This window comes from Erpetoichthys calabaricus (genome assembly GCF_900747795.2).
Source record: "Erpetoichthys calabaricus chromosome 1 unlocalized genomic scaffold, fErpCal1.3 SUPER_1_unloc_22, whole genome shotgun sequence".
NCBI lineage: Eukaryota > Metazoa > Chordata > Cladistia > Polypteriformes > Polypteridae > Erpetoichthys > Erpetoichthys calabaricus.
This window is the reverse complement of record NW_026261588.1, coordinates 4414670-4437587: the sequence shown is the minus strand read 5'-3', so window position 1 is coordinate 4437587 and position 22918 is coordinate 4414670. Positions and strand designations below refer to the sequence as shown.

Genomic DNA, 22918 nt, shown 5'->3' with positions numbered 1-22918 from the left:
CTGAAATGAGTTTCCTCCGCAGGGTGTCTGGGCTTTCCCTTAAAGATAGGGTGAGAAGCTCAGTCATCAGGGAGGGGCTCAGAGTAGAGCCGCTGCTCCTCCGCATCGAGAGGAGTCAGATGAGGTGGCTCGGGCATCTGATCAGGATGCCTCCTGGACGCCTCCCTGGTGAAGTGTTCTGGGCACGTCCAACCAGGAGGAGGCCCCGGGGAAGACCCAGGACACGTTGGAGGGACTATGTCTCTCGACTGGCCTGGGAACGCCTTGGGATTCTCCCGGAAGAGCTAGAAGAAGTGGCCGGGGAGAGGGAAGTCTGGGCATCTCTGCTCAAGCTGCTGCCCCCGCGACCCGACCTTGGATAAGCGGGAGACGATGGATGGATGGAATATGGCTTCTCTTTGAGATTCATTTCTCAACAATAGTTTAGTTTGCTTACTTTTCAGGACACGACTGAACCTCACTCTTGAGGTTCTTGTTTTTCTGGACTGATTTTTGAACTGCTGCCCATTTTATTCTGTTGTGAACTCGTGTGTTTCTGCAGACTGTCCATTCGTGAAAACTGTTTGCCACATTCATTACAGCAATATGGCTTCTCTCCGGTGTAAACTCTCATGTGTTTCTGAAAATTCCATATGTTTGAAAACCGTTTACCACATTCATTACAGCACTTTGTCTTCTCTCTGGTGTGAACTCTAGTGTGTCTCTGAAGATTGCTCGACACTGAAAACTGTTTGCCACATTCATTACAGCAATATGGCTTCTCTCCGGTGTGAACTGTTGTGTGTTTCTGAAGACTGCCCATCTCGGAAAACTGTTTGCCACATTCATTACAGCAATATGGCTTCTCTCCAGTGTGAACTCTAGTGTGTCTCTGAAGAGTGCTCATTTGTGAAAACTGTTTGCCACATTCATTACAGCAATATGGCTTCTCTCCGGTGTGAACTCTCGTGTGTATCTGAAGAATGCCTATTTGTGAAAACTGTTTGCCACATTCATTACAGCAATATGGCTTCTCTCCGGTGTGAACTCTAGTGTGTTTCTGAAGACTGCTCGTCGCTGAAAACTGTTTACCACATTCATTACAGCAATATGGCTTCTCTCCGGTGTGAACTCTAGTGTGTTTCTGAAGATTGCTCGACGCTGAAAACTGTTTGCCACATTCATTACAGCAATATGGCTTCTCTCCAATGTGAACTCTCATGTGTTTCTGAAAATTCCATATGTTTGAAAACTGTTTACCACATTCATTACAGCACTTTGTCTTCTCTCTGGTGTGAACTCTAGAGTGTCTCTGAAGATTGCTCGACACTGAAAACTGTTTGCCACATTCATTACAGCAATATGGCTTCTCTCCAGTGTGAACTGTTGTGTGTTTCTGAAGACTGCCCATCTCGGAAAACTGTTTGCCACATTCATTACAGCAATATGGCTTCTCTCCGGTGTGAACTCTAGTGTGTCTCTGAAGACTGCTCGTTGCTGAAAACTGTTTGCCACATTCATTACAGCAATATTGCTTCTCTCCGGTGTGAACTCTCGTGTGTTTCTGAAGAGCACTCCTGTTAGAGAATTCTCTGCCACATTCCACAATGCAGTGATCTTTCTTTCCTGTGTAAAATTTAAAACAAAAAGGAAAATAAAAATAAAAAAGCTTATTTTCAATTCGCTGCCTTATTATCAACATTAACTCACATTAAATACATGATGGCTGAAATCAGGAACAACCTTTGATCAGCATAAGCAATAATAAAACTTTTGTTGTACTTGGAAAACACACTTAATTTGTTAATTTTACATTCTCTATTACAACTTCTCACCAGGGCCACATGTGTAAAACTTCCTTATGCTCGGCCACATATATGAAAGCGGTTAAAAAAAAGTTAGGATTTATAAAACTAGAACTTGCCATTTAAATTGGCTCAACATTCCCTCAAGTTTTGAGCATTTGTAAGTCCCATGCAGACTTTATTTGTGTTGGCATTTTAGCAACTTCAGGTGGAGAAACGAAGAACTGAATAGAAAATCTCATTTCATTACACATTTCACATTCTGATGTTTGACAGGCTACACAAGAAGTGAGTTTTGATGTATCACAATGACATTTTGGCTCATGATGATGACTTAGCTGATTTAGACTCTCTACTATCATCCTCTTTGAAGTGTGTGCTGAACTGCAGCCTTCATTACAGAGACCATCATGCAGAAATCACACAATCCCAGTTCTCTTACAGGTCTTAACAGCTGTGGGTTATTTGGTGATGGCGCCTTTTCAGTGTGAACTGCCTGACCAGTGAGGAATCTCTCAGTCAAATTGTGCCACGTAATGCCATCTGTATGGGACGGTATACTTAAGATGGTAGAGAGATACATGCAATATCGTTACCATCAGGGTATGCAAGTCGTGATCAAAATGAAATCTGCAGCAACGTCTTCTGTCTTCAGCAGTGGTGGTCTTACTTGGCCTACAAGTCCCTTTGTGATTACTGAGCTCACCAGTGTGTTCTTTCTTGTTATTGATATCCCAGACACTTTGAATTGGGTAATCTTAAGGTTTTCCGATGTCTCTAATGATTTCATTATTATTTTCCAACTTCTTTGACTTTCATTGGCACAGCTCTTGCCCTCATGTTGGTCAATGGCAACTACAGAGACCAAAGATAGTCTGTAGGTAGAAGTAAGCTGAGGTGTCTTAGGCCTGCAAGACTAAAGCAATGAAACACACCTGAGGAATCACAAACACCTCTGGCACCAATTGTCCCAAACATTACGGTGCCCTGAAATGGGAGGACGATTCAGAAAAAGTGCTGTCATTTCTACAAGGTGTGATTGAAATGTTTGCAAATCCCCTTAAATGAAAATCAGCAATTTGTACTTTAATTACATCTGAATTATTTAATTCGTAATTTTAAATGGTGGATTAAAGGAGTAAATGCAAGAAGAATGTTTCTTTGTCTCCACAATTATGGAGGGTACTATATAAAGGAGAATGCCATGCCAACTACGAAAAGTGCACCTTCAGTTAATTAGAATGTGTCCTGACATTTATCCACACTTGAACTAAAACCACTTGACACCAAAACAAACAACAAAATGTCTTCTTTCATTCACCAAAGCAAAAGAGAGCAATGGATGAGTGACGCCTCAGTGCACAGGCCTACAGAAGCTGCAGTGACCTCGGAGAAAAAATAGAAGATGAGAAAACCGAGGAACAGCACAGCTGCTGGTGTTTCAGCTCTACAGGGGAGTGGCAGGTGACACCAGGACTGGTTGCCTTTGTGACACTCTGGTGACATTTATACTCACCATTATAATGTTTAAGGGTATCTACTATCAGGACTTACTTATGTTAAGTAAGCTAAAATTTGCCAGGTTTTACTGTCTATTTGATCCAATGTGTGTGTTCATGTATGGAATTATTATCTCTGTTATGGCTGCAAACATCAATCAGTCCAAGCCTGCACTCAATGAAGAGCGCTATAAAGAAGAAATACAACTGAATTAAACAATAGTGTTACATAAATTAATTGGCCTTGAATTAAAATTGCCCAGTTGTTGTTGTTTATTGTGAAATCGGCTTGTAGTTGGTTGACTGGTCAACAGATTTCATGACATGGAATATGTTAAGCGGAGGGCACACGAGTGGATAGAGCTGCCAGGGAAGAGGAAATGAGGAAGGCCTAAGAGGAGGTTTATGGATGTGGTGAGGGAGGACATGCCAGTGATGGGTGTAACAGAACAAGATACAGAGGACAGAAAGATATAGAGGAAGTTGATCCGATGTGGTGACCCCTAAAGGGAGCATCCAAAAGGAGAAGACATTATACAGATAAAATTTTAACATCATTTAAATAATCTATATTGTTAATAATTAAACATATAAGGACACGGTGTCGCAACGCTAGCTAGTTCAGGGATTGTTCCTGCTTCGCACTGTATTCAAACTGGGACTGGCGAAACACTGGAAGGATAGATGGATAGAATAATTAATCGTGTACTATGAAGATATTTCAATGTTCCTTAAAAGTTTTGAAGAATCGGCATTCTGAGCTTACAGATGGCTTGACATCTATTACAGAGCTGATTGTGTGGCAATTGGTGACTTGGAGAAAGAAAAGGAAGGACAGGAATTGGGGGTTAGTATGTTTGAAAGAGACAGTACTGCTGCAATAAATTATTTTATTCAAGGTTGCGCATGGCGCAGCAAGCATCTTGATGGAGGCAGGAACAATCTCTGGACGAGGCGCCAGCTCATCACTATCACTGTGTTCCCAAGTTTAATAGCGTGCTTTAATTCAAATGATATTAAGTATACATCTCAGCATTTAAATTATTCAGAGAGCTGTAATATCATGAATGTAATGGATTCTGTGTCCTGTTGGAGGAAGAGAAAGCCCATTTAAGAAGCACGTAGTGATTCACACAAATAGAGCACATAGAAGAACACATACAAAACAAATCATTTAACGTGCTACTTTAGTTACGGTGGGATTTGAGAAACTAGTAAATTAAACTATTTAATGATGAATTTTATGATGTTCTACTTTAATGACAAAATAAACTACGTGATTAAAGTGGAAATTTCGAGATTAAAGTTGACATTTCAAGCTTTTTTTGCCATGGTGTGCCTATTTTTTTTATTTTCTCTGTACCCTAATAAGCTTTCATATGACACTCAGACAGTGGGCTATGACTCGCCTTTTATTTGTTTTTATTCGCTGAAATACTCCTATTGTCGCTTGTGCTTTTGCCATCGTCTTTTCACAGAATACTGAGCTTAAAGGCTATTTATTTTGATTTGCATATTGAAATAGGCATAATTCTGGGAGGAATTGGGGAGTGGTGGAAGGCACGTGCACATGCGTTACTTTTCACACTGACCGAGAGCGGAGTGGAAGAATGTGGAAGTTGGCGTACGTACAGATTTATGCATCTGGATTTTTTTGTGCGTATGCAAATTTCTGCTTTTGTCTGTATGGCATGTTTTACTGTGAATTCTACGCACGGCGTTATGCATGAGGCCCCTGGAGTCAATCTGGGTGCCCTATAAAAGGGGCCAGTCACCACTACTCAATGGCCAAAGTAGGGCAGATGAAGGACAAAACCTGTGAGGAGGAGTGGAGGTTAAAAGGACTGGAGGCAAGAAAGACTGTGCTTGTTGTTGTGGACATTGTGCTTGAGAGGAGCGAAGAAAGCGCTTCTCACCTGTAAATAAAGGTGGGCTGTGTGGAGAAACTTGTGTCCTGCCTGTCTGTGTTGGGTTAGGGTGGCTGTATACACCCTGGGCTTCACAGTGTATAAAACTTAAAAGAGCAATGCATGCAAGATGGCCCAAGAATCTCACAGAACTAGAAGCCTTTTGTAAATATGAGTGGGTGAAAATCCCCCAAATAAGAACTGAAAGACTCTTAGCGGGCCACAAAAAGTGTTTACAGGCTGTGATTTCTGCCAAACGGGGTGTTACTAAGTAAGGACCATGCAGGTGCCCACTCTTTTCCTTCAGGCCCTTTTACCTTTTTCATTATTTTAAAAAGGTAAATGATGGAAATAAAATATTAAAGAAATTTGTCATCTTCAGCTTTATGCCTTTTGGAGATTAGGTCATCTTTTACCTACTTAGCTGGTCACAGTAACAGAAATTTTGCCCAATGTGCCCAAAACTTTTGTTTGCCACTGTAGAAGCCTTTCTGAGAGGAAATTCAATCTCTACAAGTTGTGTGAATGGATTAAGACGAGCGAGAGGGCCAGTCATGGATTGTTCTTTGTCTGCCACCTCCTCTTAGACTCACCCAGTCATGAGCACAAATCTCCACACAACATCACTGGGAGGACCACTGAGGCAGACCAGTCATGCCAACCTGAGGAGTGGTAAAACTGCACAGGCAACACAAAGTGCTTATCTCACTGCTCCACTGCTTGTTAAGGAGATTAACAAAGGCAAAAGGATTAAATTAAAATTATATACAGCAACTTCAGAAAGAAAAAAAATGTCATATACAACAAAATTGCTTTATTTTCTCATATTCTTCAAAGAGAAACTAACAATTAGACAATCATTTCTAAATACATATATAACAATAAAATGTGTGGCACCCATGCCCAGGTGTAATGTCCAACGAACAAAGGCAACAAGGCACATAAAATAAGACGGATGTAAGGCCTAGCATATCTAGTGAACGGAGAGTCCAATATACACAATGTGATTAAAACACAAGGACTTAACATTTCACCATTTTGCACAATTTACTAAATGAACATTTCACTGTGCTAGTATTTTAAAATAAGAGACTAGAAGAAGTTATAAAGAGACAAACTAATTTATAGCATTTTTGTTTTCAAAACTATGGCAAATGCTGTCTTGCTCATCACAAATAAGCACAATTTAAAAAACAATCAAAATACTGGTCACCAATGTCACAATTACGCTTTATAGTTCTGGTCAGCAGCACAAATCTCCAGACATCACACAAGGGTCACTGAGGCACACAGACCACCTGCCACACCAGGCCTAGAAGGGGGAGCTGCACAGGCCACACATCAAGTGTTTATTTCACAACACCAGATACTCCATGACTGTGCAGGTCAAAGTGGGCATCGCCATTTTATTAGGATTTTTAGTGACACTCAAGACCTGTTAAGACAGAAGATTTAATAAGGAGGCAGAAAGTCAGCTGCACCCCCTCACCCTGTAATCCTGAGTGAATGGCTGAAGCGCAGCTCATACCAGTTATCAGCCCAGTACTTCATCTAAACACAAAGGTGTAAATCAGAGTAGAGGCTGCAGCTTTTCAGAGTGTCCATCAAACAAATCAACACCCAAATTGACTTTCATCTTAGGCTTGTAACCGAGAACTGAACCTGCCTGTTTGTGAGGGAGAAAATAATGAGCCTATAAGCAGGCCCTGGATCTGCAACTAGAAGGGGATTTAATTCAATCACCAGGGGCTACACACTCCTTTAAATGTAGCTGCATTCACCTCTTCTGTCTCTTTTGGTGAATGAAGACTGAGGATATGTTCTCTCTGGGGAGACAAGAAGCAGACAATGCTTTCTCTTTGTTAGCTGAAAGCTGACAATTTGCTCCCTTTTGGGGTGAGAAGCCGTCCACACTGTGCAGAGCAAACAGTTCACAAGCTTTCTTTGACCTGAAAGCTCTTCTCCAATACAGCCTTGGACATGGACGCCCTGAACTGACTACAAGAGCCACTCTTCCCAACCTCTGTTCTAGTCCCTGAGCAGTCTGGCAAGACTTAAAAAGAGCCATTATTACAAGATGGGAGCTTCAGTACCTACCCTAACAGTGAATTGAAAAAGACAGAATCATAGCACACCATGAACAAAGGAACAGATAGCAAAGACGACGAGTAAACTCTGAAGAGAGAAAAGTCCTCCACTTGAACCTGGAACAACAACAACTCCACATAACATCAGAAATCATCCTTAAGGCCCTGGTATGATAAAACTGTTTATCTGAGCCAAGACAAATTCAAACTCTAAATAGCAAGTAAAGAAGCAATCTCTTCTGTGATATGCTTGTAAGTCTCATCTGTCTGTGTCCTTTTTTCACTGTCAACAAATAATCAGTTATCAAATTTAAATAATCCTTGCGTTTATCAACACATTGTATTATTCTGTTTCTTAAATTAAGAGTACATGAGTTGCCTTGATGTCCTGTGAGTCTAATGGCCAGAGACCCCCTTTTCATACAGAGTAGTAAGGTAAACAAAGAGAGAGAGCCTTGCAAAGTTACTTTCCTTTGTGTAAACTGAAATTGGAAATTTTACAAATTTCTGAGAATTGGCAAGTCATCCCAATCTGCTAATCTGATCCACCTAGTTTCTTTAATACAACATCAACTTGAGTTTTGAAGGTCCCTAAAGTCCTTCTCTCCACACTACCTGGTAATTTATTCCACATGTCTGTGTTTCTGTGTGAAGACTAATTATCTGATGATTATGTAAAATTTTCCATTAACTTTCCAACTGTGTCCTCCTGTTCTTGTTGAACTCTTTTTAAATTATCAGCCAAGTAGAGCTCGACTGCTTTAATTACCTTCATGATTTTAAATACTTCAGTCATGCCTCCTCTTAATCTCCATTTGCTTAAACTGAAAAGTTTGAACTCTTTTAAACTTTTCCGATAACTGTGGTATAGCAGGTCCACAGCTCACGTCAAAATGTCCACTTTTTAAAATAAATAATCGCTGCACTAGCCAGCTTAAAGATGGGGCATGGTATGTGTGGCCGGAGGGGTTCCCGTGTGATTCGTGATGCAGACGGTCCTCACTTAAGTGCACAGGTGAGGAGTCGTCTGCATCCGTAGTTAATGCCAGGAGCTGCCAATTGCCACATCTGATCCAAGTCATGAGGTGGCTCGAAAGGGAAGAAAAAAAGAGGGAAAAAAAGACGGAGGTTGAGAAGGACAGAAGGCAGGAAGTAGGAGGAGAAAGCCGGTGCATGAACGAGCGAAGGTGCTCGTAGTGGAGAACACGTGCAGCTGAGCAGTGAGCCTAGGTGCTTGGCCGGCTCCCCAGAAGCAGGTGGTAGTGGTCACTCCTGCTGAACATTATTGAGGAGTAGGAGTGACCGGAAGGAGGATGGCTCACCGCATAAGGCCGGGAAGGCAGTGGGAGTCGGGACTTGGGATGTGAAAGCCCCAGCCTGAGCGCCGTGGTCGCTGGGGAGCCCAAGTCATGGTCAGGTGAAGCCCACCGGAGCCAGGGATCAGCGAGGACAACAGACCAACAGGAGAAGACAGAAAGACGGTCAGCTGCAAGTAGGGTGGCTCCCCTGGTGCATAACCTGGACGGGAGAAGCAGGGGAGTCACCAGTAGAAAGGCATTGTTTTAACCTCGTTTTTTAAGGATTTATTTATTGTTTTTAACCTCCACAATTCATAGTGTTTTATTGGATTATTTATTTGAAGATTTTTGAGAGACGCTGCACTTATTTATTTGAACACTGTTTTGATTTTGATTGTTGTTTTAATAAAGCACTTTGCACTTTTTGCACCATCCCCTTGCTACATTGTTGTGTCTCACTGTCCAGCTCATCGGTGACATTACTGACGGTGTCGGGTTCAAGAGCTCACAAAAGGCAGATGGGAGCATGGAGCAGAACCCACATTGTCACAATAAGTCATACCTCGACATCCCTAGAATTAGCCTAGTCACTCTTCACTGGACTTGTCTACGTCTGCTAGGTCTGTTTTGTAGCCTGGAGACTAAAACTGCACACAGTACTCCAGATGAGGCCTGCGGTGTTTTATAAAGCCTCTGCATAACCTCCTGTGACTTGTACTCCACACATCAGGGCGCTAAATAACCTGACATTCTCTTAGCCTTCTTAAGGACTTCTGAACACTGTCTAGTAGTCAGTGGTGATGACTTCACTACAACCCAAAAATCCTTCTCATAAGACCTTCCATTGTGTATACAAACCATACATTTTTACTTACTACATGTAATACTTTGCATTTACTTAAATTAAATTTCATCTTCAACAAATCTGCCCAAGCCTGTGTACTGTCCAAATCACTCTATTGTGATGATTTAACAGATTCTCGATTATCTGCCAAATCCACCTACCTTGGCATCATCTGAAAAATTAACCACCTTGTTATTTTTATTCCTATCCAAATCATTTATATCATTATGCTACTCGATACCCAGAGGCTGTTCCCTTGCGCTCAGCCACGTCTTAAGCTATCACACGGGAAAATGTAGGGGTCTTTACACATGGTGGCATCCCTAAAGAAGTCCTTACAGACCAAGAAACGCCTTTCACATCAGAAAACATTTAGGGAAATGGCCAAGTTACTTAAAATAAAGCATTTAAAAAGTCTGCGGTGTATCATCCACAAACCGATTGTCTAGTAGAGAGATTTAATCAAGACTGTCAAACAAATGCTCCACAAGGTCGTCAGCAGGGACAGGGTTCTCTCCTTTTGAATTGTTATAAGGATGACAACCTCGGGGAATATTGGATATTTTAAAAGAAGGATGGGAAGAAGAGGCTCTTCCCTCTACCAATATATTAGAATATATCGTACAGTTATGCAATAGATTTGGGGAAATTCGACCGATATTAAAAAGCCACTGTCACAAAGATGAGTCACAGACATCAAAAACGTTTGGGACAGCCACCCATATATTGCTTCCCAGCTGGAAAATTGAAATAAATTGAAAAGAGATGTTCACAGGTTTGAGTCCAAAACAGTTCGGATATTATGGAGGTAAGATGGCAGCTTTAAAGGCCGGTAAGGGAAATTACGTCATCAGACCCAGAAACGGAAGTGACATTGTTGAAACCGGAAGTGACATCATCATTGGTGACAGAACCCTGCAGGATTTTCCATGCAGAGAGATTGAGAGAGACAGTCAGTGCTCCCTGCCGCCCCCTGGTCTGGTGTGGTATTTCTATCATTTAGGCCATTCAGTTGTCTCCCAATCACACGTGTGTGACAATATATTTATACAGTAGTGGCCCTAACACTGGCCCTTGTAGGACACAACTCTTACAACCACCCAGTTTTGATAGGGTTCCTCGCACCATAACCCTCTGCTTCCTGTGTTTAGCCAATTCTGCACCCATCTGCACACCACACCCTGAACTTTCACTTCTTTCAGTTTAGTGGCACCTTATCAAATACTTTCTGAAAGTCCAGATAAATAATATCATCTGCTCCACTTTCATCATATCCTTTGGTTGGCTCCTCACAGATTTCCAGCATTTTAGTAAAACGCAACCTCCCTCATCTGAATCCATGCTGACTGTTAAGTAAAACTCCTGTTCTTGCCGTGTTCCTTAATAATTCCTTACATTTATTTTCCTGTGATGCAAGTTAAGCTTACTGACCTGTTGATACTCCCAATCACCCTTTCTATATAATGAGATATACATTTTCCAGTTCATAAAAATTGTCCCAGTGTGCAGTGATTACTAAAAAATATCCATCAAAGGATTATATATTACGAGTGTTTTGCAAGACGAGCAAAAATTTTTGATAAATTTTGACTTGATAAACGAGCGAGGTCTTGCAGTATGAGTAGTATGTATACGCTTTGTCTGCTGAGCATCATGTGATCACAACTGAGCTGATGGTTCTTCTCTCTCTCGCTGCGGGATTGTGGGCAATCATCTCCTATTCTCTGTCTCTGTAAACATTTGTATGAGTGTATACTGTTTACTACAGCATTAGCATTGTGACTGTATGTGAGCGCGCGTTTGTGTGTGTGCGCGCGCGCGCTCACGCACGTGTGTGTGTGTGCTGTGACGTGCGAGTCCCCGTCTTGCACACTAAAACACAAAGCTGAGTCTCAGTACTTTAGCAACACCAGCTTTATTCAGCTTGAAACAGACACAGCAGTCAGGGAAGGCCCTGCACATTTATAATGTTCCTTGTTTCTTGTATCACCCATCAATGGCAGGCGCTTATAGCATGTCTGCGATCTTTTCAGATTCGCTTTTACAGCGAACTGCTACAGCGCTGGGAGACTGTGATTGCTTTGGGACGCTCTTCCGCGTGTCGTCCCGTTGGGTGGAATCCCACAAGAGTTTAGAAAGTCACTCACACCAGCCATGATTCTTTTCAAAGGTAAAGTGCAGGTTAATTTGTTTTATATATTTTTACTTTATATTATGTATTAATCATTTTTATATGAATAGTTTTGGGTTGTGGAACAAATCATCTGAGTTTCCATTATTTGTTATGGGGAAATTCAATTTGATATATGAGTGCTTTGGACTACGAGCAGATTTCCGGAACGAATTATGCTCACAAACCGAGGTTCCACTGTGTGTGTGTATATATATATATATATATATATATATATATATATATATATATATATATATATATATATATATTCACTAAACTCCGTAAACATTTGAGGATAAATAGCATCTGGTCTTGGAGATTTGGTTGATTTGAACCAATTCAATCTCAGCAGCACGTCTCTCTACAATTTCCAAATCCCTCAGTACCCTCCTTAGTAGTCCCTGTTACAACTGAGAGGTTATCCACTTTTTCAGACATTAAATCATCAGAAAATGGAAAGTTTAGAGCATTTTATATTTCACTATCTGTGTATTGTAATTCCCCTTTATTGTACATGCGACCCTTCACTTCCTCCTTGACTGTTATTTTACTCCTAAAATACTGAAAGAATGTCTTTGGCTACAATATTTCTCTTTAACTGTCTTTTAGAGACCTCATATCTTTCCTAATGGTTGCTCTCAAATGCACTACTGTTAGCATTGGGGTTATTCATCTTAAATGACTTATTCAGTTGTTCTTTTTTTTCCTTTGCAGCTTCTTTTCTTCCTCCTTATTTACCCACTCCAGAGATTTTATTAATTACTTTGAATCCATCGTGCATCATATGTAAAATGTTTAACTTCTTTCTGCTAACAAATCACAGTTACTTTTGCCTGTTTCTTGCTAGGACACTGACTTGTCGGCTACTAAAAAAGCTTTCTCCACCCTCTACCCCACAAACCCAAAGGTTGGAGTAAGATTGGAGTAACACCTGCTGTTGTGTGAATTACAAAACAAACAAAAAACACCCTTGTAAAGAGAAAAAAAAACATTAAAAACTATTAAACTGCTTCTCTGCTCCTTAATAGCTACCAAAAAAACCCCAAAGTGTTTAGGAGCAAAAGTCATATTTAATGCACACTCACATAGAAGGAGCACAGACTAGCACAGAACACACAGCCTTTGTCACTTTATGATTTAAGAATGATGTCAACATGTCAGTCTAAGTTGTTTCTTCAATCCACCGCTTCAATGTGTAATCCAAAGGTTTGACGTTTCATCCAGATACTTCTTTAAGGATGTCACAAGAAACTTAGAAGAACTGAAGAGATGTTTAAAGCTGGCAAATGTGATAAAAGAATTTTGGAAGACCTGGGTGTTCATCAATGCATAGAAAGCCATACTGTCTACAAAAATGGAGGAAACCTACTACTGGAATGGGCAACCCACAAAGATCACAGCATGAAAGCAGAGTTGAATAGGAACCCAGACAGGCAGAGCAAAGGGCCTGCAGAAATCTCTGGGACTTGAGAAAGTCTCTGTCCATGTGTTCTTATGGAGAAAAACGTAAGAATGTAGTTTACAGAAGGACAACACCAAGGAGATCAATGCAATCTAGCAAAACCATCATTGCACATCTTAAAACTTGTAAAAGATCATCATGATGTTCCAGAACAGACAATGTTCTATGAATGAATGAGACAAAAGTTGAAGTCTTTGGTCAAAACATGCAACACCATGTTTGGAGGTAATACAAAAGTGGACATTGATACTAAAGACTCAAGGTGAATGGAGCATCATGGTTTGGCCTGCATGTTTCTTCATGGCCTGGAACACTTGACATGATCAATGGTCACTGAATTGAAAATATTATAAAGAAATCTGATGGAAAAATATCAGGATAGTAGAAGCTGAACAAAAGTTGAGTGACGACACAGGATAATGAGCCCAAACACACAAAGAAATCAAAAACAGAAAGGGTTAAACATACAGTAACTGGTGTTCTGGAATGGCCAATGAGAGACACGAGATGCTGTGGCCTGACCTAAAGCGAACTGATCAGAAAAGGGCTCTCAGGGATGAAGGAACAGAAAAGGTTTGGAATGAAGGAATGAATTAAAATTCATTGCTGATCAGTAGCTACAAAAAGTTTTGTTTAGGTCATTACTGTTAAAGAAGGGTCAACCAGTCTGTAAAGATAGGAGGGTCATGGAGTGGACTGTGAATGTTTAAACCAGTGTTTCCCAAACTCGGTCCTGGTGAACCCCTGTGGCTGCAGGTTTTTGTTCCAACCAGCTTTTTAATTGAACTCCTGGGCCAGTTAAGTGAACTGATATTTCCCAAGTTCTGTGTTTAGGGAACAATACAGAAATTAGAAAACTAAGTTAGCTTAAAAAAAATAATAAATAAAATGTACCAAGCAGTTATATAGGAATAATGTTTTTTTTTTTTCTTTTTAGCAGTATTTTCATCTTGATTTTCATTCTATTTTTCTAGGTCTTCTAATTGTTTAACTAATCCATTATTTACTCATTAGTGGGTCAGTTGCTAAAGTACTTGCAGCCTTTGATTATTTAGTGTTGTTTGCCTGCATGTCTGTTCTGTTCGTTTTAAATTGTCATTAATAAGATACAACAAAGGGGGAAAAACTGCACGGAGAAAGGGCAAAGTATGACGAAATCAACAAAAGAGACTTATGCATTTAAATCTACAGCAAAAGCAGAAATACTTCAAAATGTCTAATAAATGTAAAAATCATGCTGCTATGCTTTTCTGAATGTCGAATAAAAGAAAAGAATAAAAAACAGCTAAATAAATGAGATCAGTGCTATCAGGTGTTGTCACTGATTAGGAATCCGGTTGGAACAAAAACCTGCAGCCACATGGGTTCACCAGGACCGAGTTTGGGAAACACTGGTTTAAACGATGTGTTCAGGACTGACAAGAAGCCGTCCAATTGTTTGTGTGTTATTACAGTAGTTTAGGACAACTGAAGCTGTCTGTAATTGGAGCTTAGTTGAAGATTGGACCACATTGTTAAGAGGAATTAATATGGATACCCAGGAAATTCCAGAGGGATCAATATCTTTGTCTTGCTCTTGGACATTTGTATAGCACTCTTTTATCGAGGATAGGCCGAGGACTTTTGCATAAAGTCACTATCATGGAAGAATAGCAAATTGCTAAACCTCACATAACAATAGATGAAATCTCACACTAAATTCAAACACACAATAAAATAAAGTATTTTCACTCTATTTCTATGTTTCTCAAAAAAATCACAAGACCCAACTTTTCAAGCTCATAAACCCAACCCTAAATCTTACATATTTTTATTTTGCACTTACTTTTTCCAGACTTCTTTGAATGTGGTTGCATATTTTTCTGAGCTCTAACAGATGTATTTTCCTCAGCCCTCTTTGGTTCAGACTCTAATGATTCAGACTTCACATTGACAGAAGGCTCTGGAGATGAACAGTGTCTGCTATGAGAAGAGTCTAACCTGGTCACCACTCCATCTTGACACCCATCATCAAGGTGGTCTTCTTTTACACTGTCCAGATTTGTATGGTTATGTGTCTCAATACTGACGGACTTCTCTTCTGGTTCTTCTTTAATGCCCACTGGCTGCAGTTCATTGTTCTCCTCCTTGATGCTCAGACTTTCCTGTTTAAGGTAGATGGACTTCCACTCACAGTCCTCCTCGTTAATATTTACAGTTTTCTCCATGATATTTGCGTCCACATCACAGGTGTCCTGTTTCACAACCATTGAGATGTTCCAGCAAACAGCAGCTTTTTCTTTTTCTCTGTGAAAAGAAAAGGAATCAAGTTCATTAAAACATTGTCTTATGTTGTTAATACAAACTGAAGCTTCTGGATTGGTATACAGTAGTTTGATCCATGCATAAATATTCAGGCCAAACCCAAATTTCTCCAATGCAGTGAACAGGTAGTTCCATTCAATCATATCAAATGCTTTTTCTGCATCTAATGATAGTAATATCTCTGGGGTGTTTGATTTTGCTGGTGAATATATAACATTAAACAAGCGTCGGAGATTGGAAGATAGGTGTCGGCCTTTAATAAATCCAGTTTGATCCTGTGATATTACCGAGGGCAGCACTTTCTCCATCTTTCTAGCTAGAATTTTTGAGAGTATCTTAACATCATTATTCAGGAGTGAAATTGGTCTGTATGATGCACATTGTAACAAGTCCTTATTTTGTTTAGGAAAGACAGTGATTAATGCTTGACGAAATGTTTGAGGTAGTATTTGGTTGTCTCTAGCTTCTGTAAATGTTGCCAATAAGAGGGGAGCTAGCTGAGTGGAGAATTTCTTATAAAATTCTATGGGGTAACCATCAGGGCCTGCTGATTTCCGGCTTTGAAGTGACTTTATAGCATCTAGTAATTCTGTTAGCGTCAGAGGTTTATCCAGTTACTCAGCACTTAAAGCATCTATTTGTGGTGTCTGTAATGTATCCAGAAATGCATTAGATTGTGTGTTGTCTTCTTTGAACTCAGTAGAATATAAGGATTTATAATAATCTCTAAATGTGTGCATTATATTTTTATGGTCAATAATTTCTTCTCCATTCGTGTTGGTGACTACTGGTATTGCATTGCGAACTTCTTGTTTGTGAATTTCATTTGCTAAAAGCTTATTAGCTTTTTCTCCGTGTTCATAGTAATGATGTCTTGACTTATAAATAAGTTGTTCAGTTTCTTTAGTTGTTAAAATGTTAAGTTCTGTATGCAGGGCCTGCCTTTTCCTGTGAAGAGCTTCACTTGGATGCCTGGCTTGTTCTTCATCTTTTCTAGTAATTTCACTTCTTAGCTCTGACACTTTCTTGGTTTCTAATTTATTTCTGTGGGAAAAATATGAAATAATCTGTCCTCTTAAGAAGGCCTTTAGAGTTTCCCAGAGTGTTACTGCAGAAACGTCTTTTGGCGTGTTTGTCTCTAGGAAGAAGCTGATTTGTTTGGATATAAATTCTGTGCAGTTCTCGTCTGCCAATAGAAGAGGGTTAAGACGCCATCAGCGAGGTGAGTGTGAGGGGCTTAATGATTTTAGCTCCAAGAATAGAGGGGCATGGTCGGAGATAACAATTGTGTCGTATTTGCACAATTTAATCGTAGGCAGGAAATTATTATCTATAAAAAAAATAATCAATTCTTGAGTAGCTATAATGCACTGGTGAGTAGAACAAATATGTTCTTGAGTTTGGGTTAAGAAACCTCCAGGGGTCTGATAAGTTGTGGTTATTTAAAAATTGTGTAATTGTCTTTGCAGTGTTAGATGTTGTCCCCCCGTCACAGGAGTCCTATCTAAGAGTGGATTTAAAACACAAATAAAGTCCCCAGCCATTATAATTTTATGAGTGTTCACATTGGGAATGGATGCAAATAGATTTTGCATGAATTCTTTATCATCGACATTGGGTGCATAAACATTTATCAAAATCATTTTACTGTTAAATAAGTTGCCCATGAGCATCACATATCTCCCTTCAGGGTCCGAAACTATATCTGATGCTACAAAAGGAACTGTTCTATGTATGAGAATTCCCACCCCTCTAGGTTTTCTTTATAAAGCATTTGCTCAGACTACTTTAAGCTAGAATGTGGTACCAGACAAGGATGTCCCTTGTCACCACTGCTGTTTGCAATCGCCATTGAACCACTGGCGGTTCACTGTCGAAATTCTTATCAGATAAAGGGGATTATCAGAGAAGGACTGGAACAGAAAATTTCTCTATATGCAGATGATATGGCTTTATACATACCAGACCCAGAAAACACTGTTCCTGCAGTTCTAACAGCACTAACAGAATTTCAAACGATATCCAGACTCAGAATTAATCTGAATAAAAGTATACTCTTTCCAGTGAATTCACAAGCATATAATATTAGATTGGACACCCTACCTTTTACCATAGCAGATCAGTTTAAATACCTAGGGGTAAAGATCACAAGTAAACATAAAGCTCTTTATCAACAAAATTTTGCCATCTGTATGGAAAAAATTAAGCAAGACTTGCATAGATTGTCTACCATCTATGCAAGACTACCTAATTTTCAGTTTTATTACTGGGCAGCAAACATAAAAGCAATAAAAACTTAGACACAAAAAAATGAACATACACAGGCTTGGCTCGCAATAGAAATAAAATCCTGTAGTACTTCTTTATACTCCCTGCTCTGCTCTCCAATAAATGCAAGTTATCGTAAATATACTAATAACCCAATTGTGCTTTACTCACTCAGAATATGGAACCAACTTAGAAAGGATTTTAAGATGGAAAATCTTTTATCCGCGGCACCTCTGCAAGAGAACCACCTCTTTCAACCCTCGCAAACATATCCAGTTTTTAATACCTGGAAAAGTTTTGGGATTAAAACGCTCAAAGATCTATATATAGACAACATATTTGCATCTTTTGAACAATTATGTTCCAAATTCAACCTCCCAGCTACACATTTCTTTCACTATCTTCAAATTAGAAATTTTGTTAAACAGAAACTGCCCGATTTTCCTCACCTCGTACCCTCCACCACGCTGTAAAAAATACTGCTCAATTTCAAGGAATTAAACACCATTTCCGCATCATATAAAATACTATTAGAGTCCCTACCTTTCAAAGACCCAAGAGGACATTGGGAAGAAGATCTCAATCAATATATCAGAAAAGTAGTGGAAAACAGCAATGCAGAGACTTCACTCGAGCTCCATATGCGCAAAGCATACAATTATTCAACTCAAAATTATATATTGAGCTCATCTGTCTCATTTAAAACTGTCCAAAATGTTTCCAGGGCAAGATCCAACCTGCAAACACTGCAACCAAGCTCCTGCCTCACTGGGTCACATGTTCTGGGCCTGCACCAAACTAACATCATTTTGGACCAAAATTTTTAAGTGCCTTCCAGACAGCCTTGGGGTTTGATTTGTCTTCAATTTTTTTTTCTTTTTGTTATAAATTGATCTATTTGTATGGAATGATTACAATAAAATTAATAAATAAAATTAAAAAAAAGACAACATTGTCTTATGTCTAAAGACACTTGAACATCATTTTAGAACAGGCTCTATGTTATGGGTTATGTAAAGTTAGACAGTTTGTAGCATGCTGACAGTAACTCAAAGCTCTTTGTTTCAGATTATCAGATATGAAACAATCTTGGGAGTGGAGTGAAGGTCCAACAGACTCTGAAACAAGAAGACCATCTTACACAGTTGTGGGTCAGCAGTATTCACTAGAATTAAACATACAGTGCTGCTGGGGTCCCAGAACTGTCTTATCAGTTTATATTAATAATAATAATACATTTTACTTAATAGGCGCCTTTCTTAGCACTCAAGGTCACCTTACAATAAAGTTAAACAACATTAGTAAAATTAAAACAAGAGAATGATAAATCAAAAAGCAATAATTAGTAAACAAACAAAGATAACTGACAGTAACAGTGCAAAATTTGCAATTGGTACGCCAGTTTGAAAAGATAAGTTTTGAGGGTAGTTTTAAAATGTGTTATTGAATCGAGCTGACAATTATAAGAGGGAAGAGAATTCCCGAGTTGAGGTGCACTATGAGAGACGCTCGAGCTCCCATAGCACTGAGTCTGATGTGTGGTACAGAAAGTCGAGCTGCAGATGAGGATCTGTGTGAGCGAGAGGAGTGTCAGTCTGGAGGAGATCAGTGAGGTTGTGGAGAGCTTTAAACGTTAAGAGCGGTATTTAGTATTGTATTCTGTAGTTAACAGGGAGCCAGTGAAGTTGAGAGAGAAGAGGTATAATTTGTTGAGTGGATTTAGAACAGAAGGTTATTATCCTGGCAGCAGAATTTTGAAGAAGTTGTAAGCAATGGATACGTTTTTGTGGGATTCCAGATAGAATAGCATTACAGTAATCTATACGTGAGGTGACTCAGCATTAACCAATACTTCAATACTGTGTTGTGTAAGATCAGGACGTAGTCTAGAAATGTTTCAAAGATGGAAGAAGGCAGTCCGAGAAATGTTACTTGTATGGAAGGAATTATTTAATTATTATTACTTAATAATTGCCAATAATAATTTATAAATGGATACAAATAATTGCATTTAAACGATTCGCCAAAATCTGTTGTATGTAAATGATATTGATGAAGGTTTGTACAAGTAGGCACACAGGATTGTGTTAAGAAACAGAAAAGTCAGGAGGGAGGAGATGAAAGATGAACTTAACTTTGCTGAAATGCGCAGCTGCAACAGGAGAAGACAAGCACGTGAAATAAGGGGTTTGTTAGCTTAGGCTGACAGGTGTAACTGATGGTGCATAACTTCTGTTTTTGTTAGTAGGTTTGACAAACCTTTTCAATTCATTAAAGGCCACCAGTCCCCTCTTTACCCACTGAATCAATCATAACTTTTGATTGTGCTATCAGATTTAATAAAACCACCTTGTTGTCACTAAAAGTTATAAAGTGTATTGTTCTGTTAAACTGTGACCATCCCTTCTCAATTAGTAAACAACTGATCTGCACCGCCATAACAGGGATGGATGAGTGTTGTGATAAAAGTAAAAACTGTTTTAACCCCATAAGAAAGGGCAGAGCGGGCTCTTTTCAATTAGGAGGCCGCGTTCCTTCAATGTGGGAAGTGACATAATTCACATCTTCTATCACATTGTGATGAGCAGTGTGATTTTCTACATTGTAGTGTGCTGAGCTGTGTACATCATGTCAAGAGAGTCCAACTGAATGAACAGGCTAATTAAAAGGGCAAGATCAGTCATGGGACTGAGGAGGGAATTAAAACAAAACTGAGTGCCATTATGAACAATGCTACACATCCTCTCTCTCAAACAGTAAAATGGAGTTCTTTTAAATTATTCCGCGTAAGTGTGTCGAGAAACACTACGGAGCTCCTTTATACCAACAGAAATACATCTGAATAATACCTCGCACTGACTGTGACAGCCAATTCAGAACTTTTCTTTCTTTTAATTTTTCTTGCTTCATAGTCATTCTGGTGTGTATTCAGACCAAAGTGTGTGTGTATGTTTATTTACTTATTTATCTACCTTTTTTATTTTTTAAAGAATTTCTGTAACTTCTACCTTATGAAAAATAAAGTTCCACTAAGTCTTTTCTATCTATTGCTGATCATTGGATCTTCTTAATCTGTTTGTTTAAATTGACACACATTTTTAATTTTATTGGGTACAACTTCAGAAGAGTGACTTTGATACAACACATATGCCACTTGAGCCAGTTAGTGAGGGAGGTCGTGGTGGTCAGCTTAATAATTAGGGAGTTTGGTAACAGGTGGACACACAGGTGACATCGCCGAGTGGAGGTGAGACATGTGCTGGTATTTCTTATGAGGGCAGCATTTAGTGTGTGAGGTAATTACTGTGGGCGGCACGGTGGCGCAGTGGGTAGCGCTGCTGCCTCGCAGTTGGGAGATCTGGGGACCTGGGTTCGATTCCTGGGTCATTCCCTGCGTGGAGTTTGCATGTTCTCCCCATGTCGGCGTGGGTTTCCTCCGGGCGCTCCGGTTTCCTCCCACAGTCCAAAGACATGCAGGTTAGGTGGATTAGCGATTCTAAATTGGCCCTAGTGTGTGCTTGGTGTGTGGGTGTGTTTGTGTGTGTCCTGCGGTGGGTTGGCACCCTGCCCGGGATTGTTTCCTGCCTTGTGCCCTGTGTTGGCTGGGATTGGCTCCAGCAGACCCCCCGTGACCCTGTGTTCGGATTCAGCGGGTTGGAAAATGGATGGATGGATGGTAATTACTGTGCTGCGAGAAAGACACCCACCGTGTGGACTGACTGAGGGGGCAGGAGAGGTAAACATTTGAGATGGTGGTGGTTTTTAAATTGATTTTATGATCTTGGGTTTACTTTGTTTTAGCAGGTAGATCTTGCTGATTGAGATCTAAAGCTGGTGCTGTGATTGTCTCAGTGAACACTGAAGAGGTAAATCTTAGCCCTACATAATAATTAATCCACAAATCAATTACTGAAAATCAATATGCTTTTTTATCTTATGTTTAACAGTGGCTGTTGTTGGCCTTTGTTTCCTCAAACTGTGATTATTTATTGAATTAATGTATTTACCAGCTTTCTGCTGGTCAGTTGAAGGTGGCATTTAGAGTTGTAAATCAATCTGCACCACTTTTTCCTTAATCTTTGTCAAATGAGCTTGGAATGTAGGAATATACAGTAAGTAATCAAAATGTAGAGTAGGATGTGGCAACTGTGTGACAGGATGATGTGAAGTAGAAAATGGACTTGAAAACACGAAGTGAACACGAGACACACACACAAATGATTGAATAGAAAAGACATGCAGGCCGCCACAGGGGGACTGACTTGAGTAAAGTTTGGCGGTGGGCTGGAGGTCGCGCTGCTCGCCCCTCACTTAAATCGTGTGCAGTAACTCCAAGATGAGCGAATGAGAACTTACACATCCATAAAACGTTATCTCCAAACCCCAAGCACTTATCTTTGTTTGTCTCTCCGTGTTCAAATTCTCAATGTGAAGACTTTTCAGCGAGACGTTGCACTCTCAACCTTACAGTTTTTATATAACTTAATATGAATCGATTTACACTCATCACCATACTTTAATAATTGTTGTAATGTTAATTTACCCATTCCTAGAGATTTAAAATGTTGAACTTGATGTAATTTACATGCCACATACCCTAATAATACACGTTCTACAGTCTCTAGTTGATTACGTGATCTACACACTCCAGACTGGTGCTGCTTTGTCTTGAATTGTGTATAATTTAACCTAATATGCCCAATCCCGATGCATGTTAATATCATTTCTTCTCTTCTTGTTCTGCCCCCTTTTCCTACGAATCTAACTCTGCTTTCTACTCTGTACATATGCCTTCCCTTACTGTCAGTGTCCCACATGATCTGCGACATCTCATCGATTTTCAGTCGTGTCAGACTGTTAACTTCGGATTTACTGAATGTTAATTCTAATTCAATAATACAAGATGTTTAGTTGCTTTTATTGCCAAATCATCCACAATTTTGTTTCCTTTGACTCCTTTATGTGCTGGGACCCGTAAAAAACTAGCATATCAACTTAAATGATCTAACTGATATAATATTTGAAGTACTGTGGCAGATCAGTTTGATTTTGCTCTGCTATACAGTTTAAGCAAAAGAAGATTAAGAGGTGACGTGATTGAAGTGTTTAAAATTATGAAGGGAATTAGTACAGTGGATCAAGACTTTAAAATGAGTTCATCAAGAACACGGGGTCACAGTTGGAAACTTGTTAAGGGTAAATTTCGCACAAACATTAGAAAGTTTTTCTTTACACAAAGAACGATAGACACTTGGAATAAGCTACCAAGTAGTGTGGTAGACAGTAAGACTT

At 39.6% G+C, this 22918-nt stretch overlaps 2 protein-coding genes across 50 annotated transcripts in view; both read right to left on the bottom strand.

The window, feature by feature from the left end:
- Positions 1-22918, bottom strand: part of LOC114645182 (NACHT, LRR and PYD domains-containing protein 3-like) — a 913740-nt gene that overhangs the window by 170917 nt on the left and 719905 nt on the right. The window lies entirely within an intron of this gene.
- The window catches only part of LOC114669319 (oocyte zinc finger protein XlCOF6-like), a 49376-nt gene that overhangs the window by 6171 nt on the left and 20287 nt on the right, over positions 1-22918 (bottom strand). The window contains exons 2-3 of the mRNA XM_028825541.2: positions 14880-15340; positions 686-1605 (exon numbers count right to left, since the gene is read on the bottom strand). Coding sequence (XP_028681374.2) covers positions 686-1605; positions 14880-15303 — 1344 coding nt within the window. The 5' untranslated portion in view covers positions 15304-15340. The remainder of the gene's footprint in view (positions 1-685; positions 1606-14879; positions 15341-22918) is intronic.